The sequence below is a fragment of the Argentina anserina genome, chromosome 3, assembly GCF_933775445.1.
Source record: "Argentina anserina chromosome 3, drPotAnse1.1, whole genome shotgun sequence".
NCBI lineage: Eukaryota > Viridiplantae > Streptophyta > Magnoliopsida > Rosales > Rosaceae > Argentina > Argentina anserina.
In genome coordinates this window covers 29,321,815-29,336,448 of record NC_065874.1, presented here as the reverse complement: position 1 = coordinate 29,336,448, position 14,634 = coordinate 29,321,815, and the positions used below count along the sequence as shown (strand labels likewise).

The following is a 14,634-nucleotide window of genomic DNA, read 5'->3' as shown; positions in this document are numbered from 1 at the left end:
GGTGTATGGGGTAGTCATGTAGGTGGAGATTAGCTGGCTTAGAGAGCTTATTCGAATGATTACTGAGGGTTCCTTTCTTCTGTTTGTAGGGAGGATTGAGTGAATATTACATTTCCAATTGTTTTAATACATGAGTGTATAAACTGGTAATGTATTATTCAAGTTAACTGAATCGTACTGTAAACTCAGTTTCGATATATTGTTGTTGTAAGATGATTTCATTATATTTGAGATTGTTTTAAAGTTATCATGGCTTCGGATTTGAATTTTTATCATTCGAAATTTTGGGGTTGTGACAATATCGTCGGCCCTATGCACAAGCTCAAGGCCGAGACAAAATTTCTTCCTCCCTAGGTCCTTCATCTCAAATTCTGACTTTAAATAAAACACGGTCTCTTCAATCTCATCAAGAGTACCATTTATATTCATGTCATCAACGTAAACCGCAACAATGCGAAATCTGGAATTTGCCTTTCGTATGAATACGCATGGGCATAGTTCATCATTCTTATAACCTTTCCCTTTCAAGTATTTGTGCAACTGATTGTACCACATTCTTCCGGATTGCTTCAACCCGTACAACGAACGACATAATCTGAATGCATGAGCACTCCGTGGCTTGGAGGCACTTGATGGAGGTAAATGTAGTCCCTCATGAGTTTTCATGTATAGCTCTGCGTTAAGATCCCCATAGAGATAAGATGTGACCACATGCATAAGCTACATGTTTAGTCTTTCGGACACTATCAAACTAATGAGGTAGCGGAAAGTAATGATGTCTATAACAGGAGAATAAGTCTTTTCATAGTCAATGTCAGATCGTTGTGAGAATCCTTGCGCCACGAGTCTTGCCTTATAATGCACGATCTCGTTCATATCATTACACTTACGAACAAAGACTCATTTATGTCCAACATGTTTGATATTTCTTGAAGTCAATTCAACCTTTCCGAAGACTTCTCTCTTCGCTAATGAGTCAAGTTCTGCCTGGATTGCTTCCTTCCACTTCGGCCAATCCACTCTGCATTCACATTCAGCTATATAGTGAGGTTCAACGTCGTCTTCAGATATGATCTCATGTGCGACGGAATATGCGAAAACGTCATCAATGCATATAGTGGCTCGGTTTCAGACCGATTGCTCACTTGTGTAGTTCACTAGGATTTCGTTGTTCTCTGGCATAAAACAAGGTTCCATAGCGTCCCACGGTAATACTTGAGATGATTCATGGACATAGTTGTAATTAGAGACAAGCTCATACGATGGAGATTCATCTTTGATTAGGGGTGGCATTCGGTTCAAACGGTTCGGTTTTGAACCAAAACCTTGAACTGAATTGAATTTTTATCTCAATTCAGTTCGATTCGGTTTACAGTTTCTCAACATGCCAAACTGAAAACTGAACCGGACGGTTCAGTTCGGTTCAGTTTTGTTTTTTTTTTTCAGTTTTTTTTTCGTTTCTGAAAAAAAACTGGACTTAACTGTACCGAAAATTACAAAAATGAGTGTTTGCTACTCATAATAGTTCTAACTTCTACAAAATCCATAATTTCATACAAATATCCAAAGTCCCAAAGTGAATACTAAATTAAATTACACAATCCATGACGGTATAATCTAAGTTTATAGCTCATTTTTCGTAACGATAGCATGACCGATACTCTTGGTCTTAGGGGCTGCAGGCCTGCAGCTACTTTCCTCTTCATTGTCTATCCTGCAACAATTAAAGATAGATTATGTATCATGACTATCATCATCATTCATCAACAAAGTACAAACCAAACAAACATCTCATCCCAACGACCTGACATTGCTGTTGGCCTTCAACTCTGAATCAAATCAAATCATGACAGTGAAAATGCTTACTCAAATTGAATAATAGCACATTATATAATATATAGTAATAAGCTTAAAGGGTCAAATCTATTTATAGTAATGAGAGTCTCCATCCAAGACCAAATTATATATTTCACAAAGCCCTATGAACACATATGATCATGAAGGATTGACATATGAAAGCAGAAATACTTGTATGGCATGCACCTTCAGTGAAAGATGATATGAATTCTCATAATTTAATGAACATAAGGCTGGAGTTGAAATTAAAGTGGTTAACAATCACACTGTCAGGCTTGTTGTAACGCGCAACCAAGTACTTCTTAGCAAAAGCCAGACCCACAACATTCGTAATACCTTGCCCTGAAAGACCTACATGTAACCACAATAATCTTAACAACCACAAATCTTTCAAAAAAATAGTTCAATGACTTCAATCAACCATGTATAACTACTAATCTAACAACAAAGATTTGTAGAGAGAATCTAACCAGTGGTGACTTCAACTCCGGGTGTCTCGAAATTCTCGGGGTGTCCTGAGGTCTTGCCTCCACGTTGCCTCAAGCTCTTCAAATCCTCTTCCTGCCATAACCAAACCAAATCCAAACAACTAGTTCATTCACTCATCTTTACACAACATGCAGAACCAAATCTAGTTTGACTAAAAACTAAGTAGATGACTCCAAAGATACCTACAGGAATAGGAAATAATCACATATGACTATCGACTTTGAAAAAAACCTAAATCAAAATTCTGGGCAATTTGCTTGAAATAATCACATAATACGATTTCTATAGAACAATTAGAATAATAAGCAGACTGATAATCGACATCTGGGCAATTTGCTTCGAGTAACATCACAGTACAATAATTAAGCAATGATAAAGCAACGAAAGAACAATAACCCAACAAGTGAATCACAAAGCCCACAAGTTTTCATTTGCTTGTCTAAACCAAAACTCAAATACATACAGAAATTATGGTTCGAATCAAAATCAAGGGAGATTAACCCTACACCAAGAAGGCTCTGAATTCAAATTCGACTCAGAACTCAATAGATCATCATCATTAACAGGACACAAAAGGAGGTGATATAGGTTTACCTTCTTACGGTTCTTTATAACCCAGAAAATCAAGATCGGAAGACATGTCTTCGGTTTCGATTTCAGGAACCAAATCCAACTCACACATGTCTTCAATTGGTCGAGCCCCAGTAAGGGTTTGTGCAAGAACATCAGATTCGTGTTGACTACTGGACAAAATTTGATCACCGGTAATGGCGGCGAGCACAAGGGACGGGATCAGTAAACCATGACAGATGACAACGGCGAACCGCGCGGTGGACTGGTGGAGACGAATAAGTGTCGCTGCATGCAACACTGCATATCCTTACGTAGAGACCGGCAGGTTAGTACCCATAACCATTGCCCGAGTAACAAGCTCGATACGCTGGATGGTAGCCTCTTCTAGACCGTTCTGTGAATGAACATGAGGAACGGGATGTTCAACTTCGATCTCAATAGACATGTAGTAATCATCAAAAGTTTTGGAGGTGAATTCTCCAGCATTATCCAAACGAATGGATTTGATAGGATAGTCAGGGTGGTGAGCACTAAGTTTGATGATCTCAGCTAATAACTTAGCAAATGCAGCATTCATTGTGGATAGCAAAGCGCCGTGTGACCAACGCGTTGATGCATTAACCAATACCATAAAATATCTAAAAGGTTCACATTCCGGTTGAATAGATCCATAAATGTCACCTTGGATATGTTGTAAGAATTGAATATTCTCGGTTGAAGCCTTAGCAAAAGAATGACTTCCTTGAAATTTAGCAAAAGAACAAGCATTGTAATACGAGCGATGAGCATCAGAAATTGCCATGGAGGCATTGCAAGCTCCTGTGAAGGAGGTGATGCCGCCACTGATGACATGAATGGCATGGAGCTGCCGAGAGGGGCTGGCTCGGCCACACCGTGCAGTGCACGAGTAGGCACGGCCTCACCATGTGGAGCACGGGTGAGGTGATCCTCCAATCGCCTTGAAAAATGGATGACCATGTGAATTCTTAAGAAATCTAATCATCATATCACGTCCAGGGTGCCCGAGACGGGCATGCCAAAGCATATAAGAGTCCAAATCACAAAAGTTGCGTTTAACCGCATATGATTCAAAGATTCGAATGGAAGTAAGATACAAACCATTCCCGAGACTCTTCATATTCTCTAAGATGCGGCGTTGGCCATCTTTCTCAGAGGTAACACAAAGATATTCTTCTTCATTCTCAACATAAGTATCGAGTTGAAAACCATTGCCACGTATGTCCGTAAAACATAGCAAGGTGCGGGGAGACTTCGGCGCATAAAGATCGTCAACGACGTTGAGAGTCGTACCATTAGGCAACATAAAAGAAGCAGTGTCTCTTCCTTAAATGATGGATTTCAAGCCAATCATTGTAGTAATCAAAGAAATTGAAAACACTAGATCCGTGAACAACTGTGTGTACCGTAGAACAGTGTGGGTGGTTCCGCAATCAACTAGACATTCGATTTCGCCGCAGGACATCTACAAATTGAAAATTAAGAAAGTCAGCGACACTTGAACAATTATGTACAATACACCGTAGAATATTGTAAGAAATGCAATCAGAACAAAGTGTGATCTCATCGAATGTATCACATGGCAATAGTACTCTACATTCATCAACTAAAGAGTTATGAAAACATGGTATTGAAGCAGTGAAATACCAAATAGTAAACTAGGGTGGTTTAAACCATCCAAAATCGGTGTAAAAACACACATAAAGAGCGACGGTGAGTGCATATAACGGACTTAGAGAAAACCAGAAAATTAATTGAAAAACCATATCAAATAATTGAAAACCGGGTGAAATTTAGATTGGGAAAACGTAGCAGCAAGAAGTGTTGGACTATGCTGGAAAAAATGACAAGAAACGACAAGCAAATTGTCGAAAACGCGCCGGAAACCAGCGGCGGCCGGAGCTGTAGGTCCGACAAGAGACGCCGGCAGGAACCAGATGATGACGCCGAAAACGCCGGAACATTAACCGGGTACAGCCAAAGGCCAAACGACGTCAATTTTGACGTTCTGAGGTCCGTTTTCCAGATTTTTTTTTTAAGTTTCAAATTCACAATGTAGTGTTATTGGGGTCTTATGTAACCCAAAAGCGTCCAATTTAAAAACTACATGAGTTGCACACATTGATCATCATAGTTGATTGGAAATGTGTCCAATGTCTTATTGAGAAGATCTATATCGGTCTTGATGACACCAACGGTTCCAAGATCGGATTGCAGGCATAACATATCTTGATTAAAGTCATCCACTCTCTTATAGTCCAATAGACGGATATTATCCCATCTAACGGTCAATTCAGGGAGAAGCTTATCATGAAAGTTGTTGTACCGCAAGCGTAGTTTGTCTTATAATCCTTTAGGATCTTTTACGTTCACGTATTGCTGTTTGAGAGATAAGTCTTGGCCATAGGTGGGAAATTAGCAGGAAGGTCAGCAGACATGCGTTCGATCCCTCGACTCTCGAAAACGAGCTCCATGTCGAAAACCCATCGGTGGTATTCCTTGCCTTCTAGATCAAAAATGCCGAATTTTGGTTGAGATGACGATGACATCTACAAAAACAAATACATAATCGATTAGATTCAAGTATAACAGGAATTAGAAAGGGTGACGTATATGGTCACAAGAAAAATCGATGCAAACGGCGATACTCACAATCGCACCCAAAACAGCAGTGCACTCAAGCAACCACACGAAAATTGATTAACTTCTCTTTCAAAACAATTGTGACTCCCCCAGGACCGTCACACAAAAACAAATCGACCAAAAGGGGAAACTCATCCCTATCTAGTCTCATCAGCGTTATAAGAAATGCCGGAAAGAAGACATAAAGAAGGCTAATAACGCCCGATATAATATATCTATACGTTTAAAAGCGGGAACGTTAATGAAAAATTACCTTTGAATGTGTGGAGAACACGAAAGTATCTACTCTTGAGCGAAGACTTTGCTTGTTATATTCGCGTTGCTTGCTTGAATATGCTGGATGAGCAATCTTGAATGCTTTGATATGGGGACTTACGGGGCAAAAAGATGATTTTGCAGGGTGAACGCTGAGGAGACCCTGCGGAGCTGCGAGGCTGCCTGCAGGGGCTGCAAGGGGGTCTACAGTGGCGGTGAGCAGGAGCTGCGAGGAGGCTGTCGCTGACTAGAAGCACCGACAGAAAGGGTTGCCAGAGGCCGGAGACAAGGGCGGCCAGCAGGGGAAAAAAATCTGGGGCTATAAAAGTTCAGGGTTTTAGAGCAAAGTGTGTGATAACGTGATGCATGATGAAATAACTGTATTTTTATTGAATGATATGGGGGCCTATTTATAGGCATTACAAAACTACAATCTCGTAAGATTCGGAGTCCTAATCTATTACAGAAATGCTAATTTATCTCTAACAAGAAATCTATTAAGGCTAAGACGCACGAGGGTATAATAGTAATTCTTCCGAAACATAGAGATATATGTAGCATTTGGTTACCAGTGTATCCACTATCCAACATGGCTCCATTTCTGCACCTAAGTACAATTTTAGATAATTGACCAACCAAGACTGTTGCTCGCAAAGAAGCAGATAGCCTGATATGAAGAGAATAGATCCTAGATCAAACTCTCAGCCATGGAGAGGCATAGACATATATCATCACTTCATTCAGCCATCATCATAAAACACAAAAACAAACTTTATCCTAAAACAAAAGAAAGAGCAATGTCAAACTCCTAGGTAGGCTTCCAAAAAGAAAGAGCCATGATGGTTCTTCCTTTCCATCCGTGCAGCATCCAATGTCCATCTTCATCCACTCTAAAATCATTGTGATAGCGCATTACTTTCGACATAGTCTTCACTTTCTTCAACAGATTCTGGTCTAGTGGTAACTGGTTGAACCCAGCCCGCACATTCCTGACCTGCCACTGTCTGTATGTTTCAGGCCTTTCAACTCTTTCAACTCCCTCGCATGCTACGATATTAACGATATCTCTACCATATATTGCTTTTTCAAACATAGACCTATGTACATCTTCACGAGAGACAGTCGCCTCAAACATATCAAACAGTGAATAGTAGTGGAGAAGTGCCTCTCTGAAACGTGTGCGAAAGAAGGGAGTATTGTGTGTACCATTAATAGCACCATGAATGAAAAGGTCTGGACTAATATTCCTTATCAACTCAAGCACAGCATCTCTAGGACTGTTCACCATTACCGTCTCATCTGGTATGTGCCTTAAACGGTGCAAACAATTGACCACAATCAACTCATTTCTGTCAATTTTGATGTCCTCAATCCGAATAGTTTCCCATTTCTGAGCTATCACATTGTACTCAAATGGAACATTAAATCTCTTGGCATATTTTTCTAAGCGACGCCCGGTCTGTTCAACTCGTTCTGTAGGTCGCAAACCGGGTTGGGGAAGCTCAATTGCTGTGATACGAAGCTTAGGAGGTGCACCAGGTCTTTGGGACAGATGTTGAATCAGGCAAGGCCATTGAAATCCATAAGAAATACCAAAATCAATAATGTGAAGCCTAGTTGCAGTTTCTGAAAGTTTCATAATTGTTCTGTTGGCAAAGAAGTGTGACATCTTTTTGAAAGGGCAAGCTGTAATAAATACCTGGTAAGCTTTTAAAATTTTAGCAGATGATATCTGCACACTAACAAGAGGTGAATACGATGGGGTGTTGGCACCAGCCAAGCGTGTCTGGAGGCCATCAGCAAAGTAATGAGCTAACCTCTGGGTTGCATCACCATGGGGTGTTGAGTGCTTCCGTATCTGTTTGAGTAGTTCACTTGCAGTTCGGTGATCAAAGTTTGCCACCGCTTGTGCACACTGATTTAGCATTGTGCACAAATCCACCACTTCGCCAATGTTACTCTGACGCTTTGCCTTCAGTCCTTTAGATTGCTTGTTACGCTGCAACTTCCCATTTCCTTCAGTTTTCAATGACTCATAATCAGCACAAAGCTCAGACTCATAATTCTCACTAGGACCAAGCAAAACCTTGTCAAACATTTCTTGAGGTTCAAAGTCGTCCCCTATACCAGCTGACTGCTTGCTGCTCCTCTCTTCTTCTGGAAAATGACTATCCTCCCTTTGACGATTCTTCTTTCCACTTGTTTCATTTGTTGAGTTGTAGCCATCAACCTCTGACTCAGATGCCACTGAACGTTGAAACCTCTCTGAGTCAAACATATCAAGTTTCGTATTCGGAAGAAACTTGCTTGCTTTCCCCACCCCTCCAAATTCCCCAAGACTTTGCATCTTAGAAAATGAATCAGAAACCATAAGGGTACTCGAGAAAGAATCAAAAACAGAAGATTGGACTGGAGAGAATGCTGGATCCCACACCCAATCAGTTTCAACAGCATAAGAGCAATTGCGATTACTGCTTTGAAAACTATGTGGGGAATCGTCATCAGAACTCTCAGCGCTTTGGTGCACAGAACTATAGGGTTGGTTGGGTAAAGGAGGGTCCTTCTGAACAAGGACATCATAGAAAGACTTCTCAGCAGCTTGGAGGGCTAAACAGTCCTGCATCATGCAGGGCATACCCTCCAAGTCTTCTTCTAGAAGAATATCACTAATGTACTTGAGTACAGGATTGTTGCAGTCATTGATATCTACACCATCTACCTCAGAACTCTCATTATTTGAATCACTAGAAAGGTGAGATTTGGATGCAAGAAAAACAGGATTAGAGGATTCATGATTTTCTTTGAACCCATTTGCAAGATTCGAATTTGGATAGACAGAAACTGGGCCATGGTCTAATTTGAACCCTGGAACAGAATATCTTTGAAGGGTATCCATAGGAACAACTAATCTATCAAAATCCCGTCAGAATCTCTATATTTCAAGAAGCCCAACTCTGATATGAAACTTCGACACTAAAGACTTAAGCTTTAAAAGAAATAAGAGCGAAAAGTCAAATACCCAGATAGAGACTTGAGTAGAATCATCAAACCGGTTATTTGCAAGAATGAAAAGACAATGAACACAAAGAAACAGAATGAAAAGCTCAAGCTTTAAGAAAGGTTGCAGATAACCTTACCTCCGAGTAAAATGGGAGTGGCTGGAGGTTTGACTTGTGTATTCAATTATTATCAAGAAGAAGAGAAACTGGGAGAAGAATCACAAACTTTCAAGTCCGCCACAACCGTCGAACTGATACGAACCATACGAAATCGCCGGCCAGATCATACGGGTCCATTTAACGGGTCCATTTAGGATTCACTCGGATGTGTTCCCATCAGGCCACATGCATGATTTTTAAACAGGCTGGGTTAAATTTTTATTTAATAAAATATTTAAATAAAAATCGATAAATTTAAACATACAAAAATTATAAAAATTGATACAATTTAACTACCTAATTTTTAGTTGGAATCTATGATTTTTTGTAGCAAATTCATCAATCATTGACCCATTGTCGACACCATCAGCAAATTGTCTTTCAATGTGAACTATCATGCAGTCATCAAGGAATTCTTCTTCTATTTTGCTCCGAAATTGATTTTTAATAATTCTCAAAGCTGAAAATGCTTGTTCAGTCGTTGATGTAGAGACTGGAAAAGTTAATACCAAACGAACCAGTTTAAGAATCAAGTGGTAGTCTTCTGCTAATCTTGTTTGAACCAACTTCACACATAAATTAGAAAGACTGAATATTTTGGAGCTCAGGATGCTAACGAATAACTTCACCATAAAATGACAATTGCAAATTCAAAGCGTGCGACTCAGAAGAAGTAAAATCTTAGGGATAGAACTTTTTAGCAAGGCTGCAAATATCATCTTCTTTGAAAGATTTAAAGCCGTCACTAGAATCTAAGGTTGCACTAAGAATAAGAAGTTCCTTGGATTGCTCTAGAAATCGATCATCTAACTCTACCAACTGTTTATCAATCACAACATTCACTATATCAAAATGATAGTAATGTTCTATTGTAATAACATCCCTCTGTTGGCTAGGACGACCAATACCCTTCTTATGAGGCGCATTCATATCAGGCACATCATTGATGTGTCTTGGTCTTCACCATTCTCCCTCAACTCTTGAAGTTTTGCTTTTGTTGTTGTGATATGATTCAAGGCACTAACAATATCGATAGATTTCTTTTGAAATTATTGACAAAGAAAATCAGTGATTCCCATATTCAAAAGATGCAAGACAAATACAAAATCAAAAGAGGTCATACATAGATATATACCTTCAGCTTCACTACAAATTTTTCTAGTGGGCCCATTATCTTTAATGTTTTCTATCACTAATTTTGTTGAATTGAATAATTCAATCAAGCTATTGATAGACTTAAAGTGACTTCCCCATCGAGTTCTTCCTGGTCTCTACAAACAACGAGTTTGATTAGCTCATTTTCCTGTCTCAGCCAATCCAGCATCCAACAACCTTTCAAGTTCATCTTCCCTAGTCAATTTTAACTCAGTACTACGCTTGGTAGAACCACCAACAAAATTCACAATGTTAATCAACGATGAGAAAAATCTCCAAACAACTCTAACTTCTTCGGCTGCAGCAATTAAAGCAAGTTGTAAGCGGTGAGTGAAACAATGTACATAATAGGCATATGGACATTCTTGAAGAAACAATACTTGTAGTCCATTCCATGATCCACACATATTGCTAGCACCATGATAACCTTGACAACGCATATTCTCTAGTAAAAGATTGTATTTTCCAAGTACCTTGCATATCTCATCTTTAAGAGTTTGGGCTTTTGTGTCAACAACATCCACAACAGCTCTCTCACAAACCCTTTGTTGTCAACAAATCATAGGACAATACTCATTTGTTCCTTATTAGAGGTGTCTTGTGTTTCATCAACGAGAATACAAAAGGTGTTTTCCCCAATTTCCTCCTGAATTCTACTTCTGATTTTGTTAGCTAATATACTAAGGATCTCTTTCTGTATTGTTGGTGATGTATACTTCGCATTGAAATGAGCATTATCTAAGACTCTCTTAACCTCTGGATTGTTTCTTCCAAAAGCTTCTACTAATTCATTAAATTTTCCATGATTATCTGAAGTCACAGACTCATCATTATCTCTAAAAGCTAGTCCTTGAGTTGCCAAAAATCGGACGCTCTCCACAGTTGTATTAAGACTCAACCGATTCTCAATTATTTTAGCTAGTGGTAATCTCTCTACCACTTTGTCAATATGAGTCAATGGATTCTTCAAGTTTTGCCACTGCTGCATTGCAAGATGATGTGTAGAATTTGCAGTACCGGCATGACCATTTAAAGCACAACGTGATCCCCCAACTTTCTTCCAATTTCTAAAACCATCAATAGTAAATGTTTTATGTGACCTATTTATATAAAAAAGGTAACACGAGAAACAATATGCATTGTCTTTTTTAATTGAATACTCTAACCATGAAATGTTTTTGAACCATGACTCATTGAACTGACGATTTTGACCACCATCTAAGTGAGCTGGATACTCTGCTAATGTAGGTTGACGTGGCCCAAGCAGAATATATGACAATCGAACCTTATCACGTAGATTGACAGGATAGTTGTAGATTTGAGGACGTACACCCGGATCACATTCAAGAGGGTTGAGGACGATTTCTTGATTAGTTTCAACTGTTTGAGGCTCAATTCTTTCTGTTTGAGGTTGAGATGATGGAGAATATTTTCTAAATAGCGAGTATATGGTCTTTTGTTTCATGGGCTTACAACCATCAGGTTGTGTAGGCTTCATGATGCATTAATGACTTGAGTTAAGCAAGTCAATAATAATGAAGAGGAGTTGAATGACAAAATTTGATGAAGAGAAAATAGTGGAAATTGTTTAAATAGAGGTTTCTTGGTACGTGGTTTTTTACATAATCTATCTAATTATTTACTTGTCTAATTGTAAATAGTTTTTCCTTGTCTTAATTGTAAAAGCTATTCTTGTCTTTATTGAAGTAGTTTTTCCTTGTCTATTTGGTACGATTTGGTTTGCTAGATTAATAAGGAGAACTTTACTATTTTGACTTTGTTTACACTTCAATTATTATGATATTACAAGTTGCATGGGCTAGATATATATATATATATATATATATGGAAGTATGCTTTATGCTTAAATAATCTATAAATAATGAATAGAAGTAAAAAAAAAACCCACATGGGCTGCAGCCCATGACATGTACTACCATCCTACGTCACTACCCACATAACTATTGGGTCATACCTGCCGCCACACCCGAATGATTAACTTGCTTTCAGTTTTGTGTATTCCTATCGTATCTGTGATGCCTAATCTTCTTCAGTAGTTGACACTTGAAAAGCATTTCGTGGGTTAATATTTGGCTATTTGCAATAGTTTGCACGCATTTGAGTTAATAATGTGCACAAATTGGATTCGTCTACGGTGCGCCTTGATCTCTAAGGTTGTTTATTTACATTTTATAAATGTATAAATTCATCATATACTCGAAGGTAAACAATGATGTATTTATCATTATTATAAACTTAATAGCTTATATATTTGAACTTTTAGCTTTTGTAAAAATTTCTTTGAAAGAACTCCAAGAAGAAAAAAAATAAAAAATTAGTGAGATATAGAGATAACCTTCCTAAAAAATCATAAATTACTGGGATATTATCTATAGAGTCCAATGTAGAATCCACAAAACTAGAGAAAATATCAAAGTCCTTGAGGAAATTTTCGAAGAAGATCAGAGACCCCTAAATATTTTGAGCATCGGTTAGATCCGCCATATCTGTTATCAGAGCTTGCTTAGCTCAAAAGCAGGTAGGCTAAAAGTCTTATGCCACAAAGTTGGCTTCTCTTAACTAACAAGAGAGAATACATACCAAATTATGTGACAAAAGTGTTTACATTCAAGACATATCCAGGAGAATCAATAGTCGATAGAGTACGCATGTAGAGTACTGAATACAATCTATAACGAATTCTCTCATCTTTAATGAGAGATAAGAGTTGAAGAATTTAACCCCTGAGAGAAGGAACATGAAGATGTTAAGCAAAGTATTCAGCAAAAGGAGCACAATTCCTATACAACTCATCAATGATTAAAAAATTGAGTACAATGAGATAGAATCAAATGTACGGGATGCCACAGTTTCTAAATTCAGACTTCACGAAATCTATGAGAAAGGTTCTTTCCTTTTAAATTCTCATAGGTTCAAGATTTTTGAACTAATCATTCCGGCAACAGGTGAAGAAACTAACATTAGGTTGATAACTCAAAAGGAAGTAAGTGAAGCAATTCGAAGAAGTTATTCATACATGCACATTGGAGCGGTTCAAGTGGGAATAAAACTTCTAGTCATGGACGGAATAGACTGTTTTGTCTTATGTGTCCTACAAGATGACACGATAATAGACTTCAAGAAAAGCCTGTTACGAACGGTAAAGCCTCTCTATGCATTCAAGTTGTGTACTTCAATATTTTTCCAAATTTAACTACGCACCTTAGGGATTAACCACACTGTCTCAGGTTGAGATTCAAGACAGATGAGATTTCTATGAAAAAGGGAATGATGGAGCTCGCCATAGATTACCGAATCTATTATAAACTCATGAGCTCGAATGTTTTCCCAAATACTAAATTCCTTAACAGTCCCGAAATCACTATATCTATCCTCACTAATCCAAAAAATCATACCGAGTAGAAGCATGATACAAAATAGAATGAGGTGACATTTCCACAAGAGTAGAACCTAACTCCGCCAGTTAAGCAAATTGAGAATACCAAAGCATCAATCTATGAAGACATAGGAGGAAAGATAAGCCTACAATTCTATAGACATTCATTTGCTAGTTATGAAGAAGGAAGCACTCCAGGAACCAAGTCATCTACATTCCTAGAAGAATCATTCGAGGAAGAAGATATAAAGAGACCAATGAAGATGCTTGGAGCTGAAAGACTCAAGAGTCTATATGCAAAAGCAGAAACGTGTGATTCAGTAGAAGAGTTAGGAGAAATCAGGCAAAAAATCTCACAGATCAAGATAAGAAGAAAACCAAGGACGATTTTTCCGTATCAAGAGGATAAACTAGAATCTGGTGAATCTTCTAACATGGATACAGAAAATGTGAATACGGCAAATCCCCCTCAAGGAAGTACAGTAGTTCAGAATATCATGAACTACCCTACTAAGTTCATTAGAGAAAATAAAGTTAAACTTCCCAAAGGATTAGCCCCTACAGGAAACCTGGAGAAAGGAGTTCTCAAAATTCATTCATACAGAACCAAAATGGGGATAGTCGGTATTTGAAAGAGGAGTATATCTTGATCTAGACCAGTTGGAGACAAAAGAAAAACCATAGACAATCGTGTGGCTAGCTTGAGATTAACCCAAGCCTTGGTGTTGTCAAAATATGAGTACTCTGAAGCTCGTGCCTATTACGAGTCAACATTGACTGGAATAGTCCAGAAGTGGTATCAATCCTTCAAGAGGAGCACCCAATGGCCTGATTAGGCAACCAAGTTGGCTCAAACCAACAATCCTCTAGATTTTGCATGTCCGATATATGCAAAATTCTGCGGATATATAACGGGACATAGTGAGTAGGCAAAGGAAATGGCCAAGGCAAACATTCAAAAGTTAAGTATCTGCAACATGAGATACTTTAAGGAGTACACCAATGAGTTCCAGAATTACTACTGCACCATCGAAGACATAGATAATGAAGATCTGGTGAGAACTTATTATAGGAAACTACCAGAACTCT

At 38.5% G+C, this 14,634-nt stretch overlaps 2 protein-coding genes across 2 annotated transcripts in view; both read right to left on the bottom strand.

Annotated features, from left to right (window-relative positions):
- Window positions 1–9,130, bottom strand: part of LOC126786825 (scarecrow-like protein 14) — a 51,718-nt gene extending 42,588 nt beyond the window's left edge. The window contains exon 1 of the mRNA XM_050512778.1: window positions 6,933–9,130. Coding sequence (XP_050368735.1) covers window positions 6,933–8,731 — 1,799 coding nt within the window. The 5' untranslated portion in view covers window positions 8,732–9,130. The remainder of the gene's footprint in view (window positions 1–6,932) is intronic.
- Window positions 9,131–10,288: 1,158 nt separating this feature from the next.
- On the bottom strand, window positions 10,289–11,646 carry LOC126787439 (uncharacterized). Its single transcript, XM_050513325.1, has 3 exons — window positions 11,315–11,646; window positions 10,865–11,248; window positions 10,289–10,691 (listed from the first exon to the last, which is right to left on the bottom strand). The coding sequence occupies exons 1-3, from the start codon at window positions 11,644–11,646 to the stop codon at window positions 10,289–10,291; spliced, it is 1,119 nt and encodes a 372-aa protein (XP_050369282.1).
- Between the last annotated feature and the right edge of the window lie 2,988 nt (window positions 11,647–14,634).

Excerpts from the sequence above, each read along its gene's own strand:
- LOC126787439 (XM_050513325.1), bottom strand. The coding sequence starts at position 11,646 with ATGAAGCCTACACAACCTGATGGTTGTAAGCCCATGAAACAAAAGACC. Across the intron at positions 11,249-11,314 it reads TGGTTCAAAAACATTTCATG|GTCACATAAAACATTTACTA; the intron begins GTTAGAGTATTC and ends TTATATAAATAG. Across the intron at positions 10,692-10,864 it reads AATGCTCATTTCAATGCGAA|GGTTTGTGAGAGAGCTGTTG; the intron begins GTATACATCACC and ends TTGACAACAAAG.